We start from the raw sequence: 6,606 nt of genomic DNA on the forward strand, positions 1-6,606 counted from the left end.
ACATGAAAAATTAATCAATAAAGCCCCTTCGTTAATATTGATCATGTTTGACTATTGAGTTTCATTGACGTGGCTAATAGACCAATCGACCGACGGCACATGACAGCCAACATACATCAAAATCTTTTTAAAAAATAACAAAAATATCCTAAAAATAAATATTTTTAGAAAATAATTTTTAAAGAAATCACAAAATAAAAATAAAAAATTATGGGAAATTATTAATAATTATAAGAAGTTATAAAACTTATCAAATTTACTAAAACTAATAAAATGTTTAAAATAAATAAAACCACATTTGGAATGAGCTTGGACGAATGGTTGTTCAAATTCTTTCAAATATATTTTATTTTTAAAATAAGTTTAATAATTTTCAAATAATTCTTTCAAAATAATATTTTTATAATTTTTACAAATTATTTAAAAATTACAACTAGAATGAACCTGGACAAACTATTGTCCAGATTCATCCTAAATGTGTTTTTTTTATATTTATTTTTAAGATTTTTTTGCTGATGTCATTATGATGTACACTGATTGTCTTGTATCGTTGTCGGATTCGTCTGCCAACTACGTTAGCGAAATTTAACGGTCAAACATGATCAACCTTAACAGAGGGACTTCATTAATTAATTTTTCATCTTTTAAGAGCTCCATTAAATTTTAAATTTTATTAAAGGCTTAATTAATTTTTTAATTTTTTACTGAAGCTTTGTTTACTAATAAACCTTCATTAAATGATAAGATACGAATACAAACTCATAAAACCTTTAAGAAAATACAAACTCATATGGTATGTTTTAAGGTAAGGACAAGTTGTGAACCTTGTTCCTTTAACAGGTATATGAATACAAAAATGATAAAAATGCCTCGTTTTCTTTTTGCTGATACTCAATACAACTGTCTCACCCATAAATAGCTGCCTTAATTATTTAGATATATTATATGACCTAAAAGTCCCGGAAATCCTCATAATTCCTTCTCATTGTTGAGTGAATGATTATAAATATAGAGAGAGAGGCATCACTGCATTTAATTTTTTTTGATGTAATTAAGAATTTCACCCTTGTAGAAATTTTAATTTTCTACCCTATAAAAACTTAAGATTATTAACCTAAAAATTAGCAATTCATTGTTAAAAGAGAAATGAAATTCACTTTTTTTATTTGTGTTGTTACTAGTCTTGTCATCTCACGTTAATAGCAAACATAATGCCTACTTTTTGTTAATTGGAAGAGTGATGTGGCCCAAAAGAAAAAAAGGTGCTCTAAATCAAACATAGAACATGAGATTAATTGAGGGAGGTGATGAATTAGATTCCCCTATACGGAGCAACTCTCATGTGGGTTGTGGTCAAATTTTACGTCTTCATAATGATGACCATTCTCTTTCATTATTATTAGATTAATTTATGACCAGTGGTTATACTTTTTGAGACTAATCAAATTAAAGATTAAACGGTTGCCATGTAAAATCAAAGAAAGCAAAAGGCACGGAGCAGAAAAACATGCATTTTTATAACACATTTCTCCTCTCCCTCCTATCTTCCACATGTAGGTTTTTGGGCCATTTCACTTACCAAAATAGTATTCAACACGTGGTTCTTTTTTTATGCAACATTGTGACACTGTATATACCTAAGTTTATAAACATTCATTCTCTACTCTCTCTTTTTTTTTTTTTTTGTATAAATTAAACCCATCTATCCTTATATCACACGTTCATCAAAAAAATTTATACCATAATAATACGTAATATCAAAAAAATGATCTCAAGTAAAAAGAATAAAATATCTGACATTCGAAGGTGTTAAACCCAGCCCGCAGTGTAAGGTAGCTAAGTCGCCACAAAGGGCATCATGTCTTTCTTGGTTTAGGGGACCATGAAAGCTCAGTGGCTCCGACCCCATCATCCCTCATTTCTTGTCGTTGAGGTGGTTTTTACGAGTTTCTATATATTTCATTTGTTTCAATGAATTTGATTATAATTAAAATATATAATTAGATGACATGATGAAATTAATTAACAATGTTTAAAATTATACATTATGAATATTTTATTTTATTTATTCTTGAGAAAAAATGGAGGTGGTTTTAGAGGTGGCTTTCAGATAGATATTAAGGTCGAAGGTCATAGTTGGGATGTGGGCGTGCCCCCCGCTCTCACACTTCTAACCCATATATTTTGGGGCGTAGGGCCCATGGTTCCTTTTTTCCCACCAATATTACGGGACCTACTTTCCCTATATATATTCACCCATTAATTTCCTCCCCTTCTATAATGTCTAGTTTTTAGGTGGTTGGGTCTTTTCAAGGGCATAGACCCCATGCCCAAAGTACACCAATGACCATCATACCAAAACTTTTCCATGCATCTTTCAACCATTCCATGCCCTAACCATTATAAATTATCATCGCTGCATCACCCTCTCCATCTCTACGCATTCCTCTCTTTCTTTTTCTTTTTATCTTTCTGTTATTCCCTCCCCGTTTGCCCATCTCTTTCATTTTCTTTCACACTTGAAGACGAGAAGAGAAGACCATCGGGTAATGTCAGAAGAAATGAATCTATCAATAAATGGTCAGTCTCAGGTCCCTCCCGGTTTTAGATTTCATCCCACAGAGGAGGAGCTTCTTCACTATTACCTCAGAAAGAAAGTAGCTTATGAAAAGATAGACCTGGATGTTATTCGGGAAGTTGATCTTAACAAGCTTGAGCCCTGGGATATACAAGGTACGTACTGACAAATTGCCGTTATTAAACACTGCATCTTTTTCTTCTTCTTTTTTTAAAATGAAATCCTGATGGGGTTTGTTGATGATATGCAGAGAAGTGCAGAATAGGATCCACCCCACAAAATGATTGGTACTTCTTCAGCCACAAGGACAAGAAATACCCCACGGGGACCAGAACGAATCGGGCAACAGCTGCCGGGTTCTGGAAAGCTACTGGACGTGACAAGATCATTTATAGTAGCTTTAGAAGAATTGGGTTGAGGAAGACATTGGTTTTTTATAAAGGAAGAGCTCCACATGGTCAAAAATCTGATTGGATTATGCACGAGTACAGGCTTGACGATACCAACACCCTTGACTCTAATGTAAGCATTCCTTGACAATATCTTAGTATGTATATAATATAACAAAAAATATCCTCTTGTACGTATCTGTTTTGGTTATATTAAAATATTAAATGGGTGCGCTACAGGCATCCAATCCCATTGGCGATTCTATGGCTGAAGAAGGCTGGGTGGTTTGCCGTGTATTTAGAAAGAAGAATTATCAGAAAACCCTAGAGAGTCCCAAAAGCTCCTCCTCCACTTCCCTTGATTCCAAGACGCAGATGCTTTGTTCAAGCAACGACGGGGTTTTAGATCAATTTTTTCTTTATATGGGAAGGACTTGCAAGATGGAGAACGATTCATTGAACATTCCAAACGCCAACACCAACAATCATCTAAGAATGCTAGTTGCGAACAACGCAGGAGGAATCAGCGATGGGTTACATGAAAGTTTTATGCACCTCCCAAGGCTGGAAAGCCAATCTCTCCCAGCCCTTCCCATCAATACCCCACACTTTGATCAGCATCGAAGCTTCAAGCCATGTTTCCAGTCCATAGACGATATGCTGACTGAAATTGAACCCTCTGCTGCTGCTGGCTTTGACAACACTAATAATGAGTCCAAAAATGGCGTTAATGACTGGGTCACTCTGGACCGCCTTGTGGCATCCCAGCTAAATGGTCAAGTAGAGACAAGCAAGCAACTATCATGTTTTACTGACCCTAATGCGGTTTTCGGTCTTTGTCACGATGATGATGAAGATGATGATGATATTCAATTATCGCACATAAATATGCACAGATCAAATCAAAACCCCCAGGTCTACAGCAACGAGAATGATCTATGGAGCTTGACTAAGTCATCGTCACCGTCGTCATCAGATCCCTTGTGCCACCTGTCGGTATAACAGAGGTAAATACATGTCAAGGTCATACAAACAAGCCTGCTCATTTCCTCAAGTATTCTTAATTAGGTATACGTGGACATACATACTATACACATGTATTTGGCATAAATAAGGTTGAAATATGAGAGAGATGAGATGGCATTATCAACCCATTACACTTTTACTTAATAACGGTGTCGTTCAATCACCACTCATCTTCTCTGGAAGGGTTATTATAGGGATTAGAGTCTGGTTAATGTGCTCTTTTTTTTAATTTTCCTACTTGTAATCATTTCCAAAGTGGATTGTGATCTTACCCTAATTCGTTAACTATCTTGAAAAAATGCTTGACAAAAGTTTAATCATAGCTTATTGCTGACTTTAAGAGTCTCACACCCAAAAACAAATAATTATATCCACTTGGTTGCAGTACATTGGAAATCTGGAATCATTAATTTGCAAATGAAAATTTAACCTAAACTATTCAATCTGTTATGCTCAAGATTGGGACTTTTAAGATACCGTTGTCTCACCTAACCAGCCACAACATTTCTACAAAGATTTTTTTTAAAAAAATTTCATGAACAAAATTATATTTTAATCACTTAACATTTAAAAACTTATTGTTACATTTTGACTGCTCATTTTAACTTCTATCACCCTTTAATAGAATGATAACATGACACATTAACTTAAAAGGTTAATAACTCGAACTAAAGCTAAAATATCATTATGATACTTTTAACAATTTTTAATAACAGTTCTAAAATATCTTAATAAATATTCATAAAATTCTAAAGAGATAAATTGGTGATGTTGCACTGTATGAATGAGCCCACCTTTTTCTCATCACTTGTCATTGATCCTCCTTATACAATCTTAATTAAGAAGGGATCTTGTTAAGGACAACATAGTTTGCTATTATCCATTTATCTATTATTTTATAGTGATAGAATCTTTTAAAAATATCTAGAAAGTTTTCTAAAATATTAGAGTTTTACATTATTAATTTTTGAATTTAAAATATAAAATTACTAACATAGTATATCCAAATTTATCTGAATTAGAACACCCATTAATCTAGGTTTATTATGCACATTTATTTATTGGGGTTGATTATGCACGTGAAAAATAAAATAAAATAATCAATTTTTATATTATCATTTTTAAAATTACTAAAAATAAACTTAAGCAAATGGGCGTAATTAATCTAGGTTCATTATGCACATTAAATAAAAAAATACTATTTTTTATATTATTATTTTTACATTATAAAAATATAAAAGTATTAAAAAGTGCATGCCCCAAAAGGAGTCTAGTTTTGACTAATTCTGAACCTTCATTTTCTTAATTCATTATGCACGTAAACTAAAAATATCATTTTTTTAATTCTAAAATTATAATATTTTTAAAATTTTTATTGTCAGTACAAAATTAATAGCAAAGTACTAAATTAATTAATGATTTTCAAGTTTAAGTATCAATTAAGTTCAAAATAATTTTAAATATTAATTAAGTACAAGTAACCAAATTTAGTGACTAAAATGCAGGTATGTTCTCATCTATATGAGGAAAAGAAATGAATTTTATTTTTTAAAATTACTCTATTTAGAATTTTAAGGTTTAAAAAATCATATAATTATAATTTCAAAAAATATATTTTTACAATTCTACAAAATAAATTATGAATTTTTTTTAGATTTTCTAAAACTTGTAGATATTTTAAAATCATTTTAGAATTATTGTTAAAAAATTTAAAAGTATGATAGTTTAGTTATAACTTAGGTGTCAAATATATAAATGATTAAAATGTAACAACTCGATAACATGAAAATTGAATAATCAAAATATAATTTTAATTAAAGTTTAGAGATGGTTGTAAATAAAAAGAAAAAGGCGACTATCTTTTAGGAATTTGGATAAGATGTTGTTGCACACGTACAAGTATACAAGCCACTAAGCCAGGGCCACTAGAAATTTTTCTACTTCTTTTGTCCTGTTCTAGTTTCCTTCAATGTTTCTCTTCCCTTTTTGTTTGTAAGGCAAAATTTATTGAATAAAACTGTAGCATATAGAAGTTGTGTTTGTTAAATGCTAGAAATCAAATGCATTTAAAGAGAAAAATATATTTTTGGAAATCATAGTATATACTGGGGCAAATTCTGGAAAAATACATATAGCATAAAAGTATAGGTAATGTGACTAAAATAGGTTTGAATCTTAATTTGGATTGATTTGTAATGAAAATTATGGTAACCTAAAGAGGAAAATTAATGCCATGCAATTTGCACCTTAATTAATGTATGTTGTGGCAATTGCTTGCACCATAATCATGCATGCGTGTGCATATACAAAACCTCAAATTAGTTTCATGGTTTCAACATGTTTCGAATCCGGTTTTTTTTATAAAAATATTCAATTCTTTTTATTATTTACAAAAATAATCCACTTTGAAAATTATGTACGTAAACGATCTGTTTTGAATAGTAAATATCGGTGACGTCATTATCATTAGTGTCATCACCTTCAATTTTTATTTTAAAAATATTTTTTTGGGGGCCTCGGTTACCATTAATGACACTGAACTGAAGTATAATTATATAAAATGTGTGAAGCAATTACTTCTTTAAATTGGGTGAAAAAAAGTGGTGGCGCTAT

The 6,606-nt window shown here is 31.2% G+C and overlaps 1 protein-coding gene across 1 annotated transcript; it reads left to right on the forward strand.

Annotated features, from left to right (window-relative positions):
* Positions 1-2,304: 2,304 nt before the first annotated feature.
* On the forward strand, positions 2,305-4,278 carry LOC105791298 (NAC domain-containing protein 43). Its single transcript, XM_012619319.2, has 3 exons — positions 2,305-2,733; positions 2,829-3,100; positions 3,208-4,278. Exons 1-3 carry the CDS (start codon positions 2,550-2,552, stop codon positions 3,967-3,969), a joined length of 1,218 nt encoding a protein of 405 aa, XP_012474773.1. The 5' UTR covers positions 2,305-2,549; the 3' UTR covers positions 3,970-4,278.
* Positions 4,279-6,606: the final 2,328 nt, after the last annotated feature.

The sequence above is a fragment of the Gossypium raimondii genome, chromosome 8 (assembly GCF_025698545.1).
Source record: "Gossypium raimondii isolate GPD5lz chromosome 8, ASM2569854v1, whole genome shotgun sequence".
NCBI classification, from domain to species: Eukaryota; Viridiplantae; Streptophyta; class Magnoliopsida; order Malvales; family Malvaceae; genus Gossypium; species Gossypium raimondii.

Bases quoted from the DNA above. Each gene is read 5' to 3' on its own strand.
- LOC105791298 (XM_012619319.2), top strand. From the start codon at position 2,550: ATGTCAGAAGAAATGAATCTATCAATAAATGGTCAGTCTCAGGTCCCT. The intron at 2,734-2,828 runs GTACGTACTGAC...GATGATATGCAG, and splicing joins TGAGCCCTGGGATATACAAG to AGAAGTGCAGAATAGGATCC. The intron at 3,101-3,207 runs GTAAGCATTCCT...GGTGCGCTACAG, and splicing joins CCAACACCCTTGACTCTAAT to GCATCCAATCCCATTGGCGA.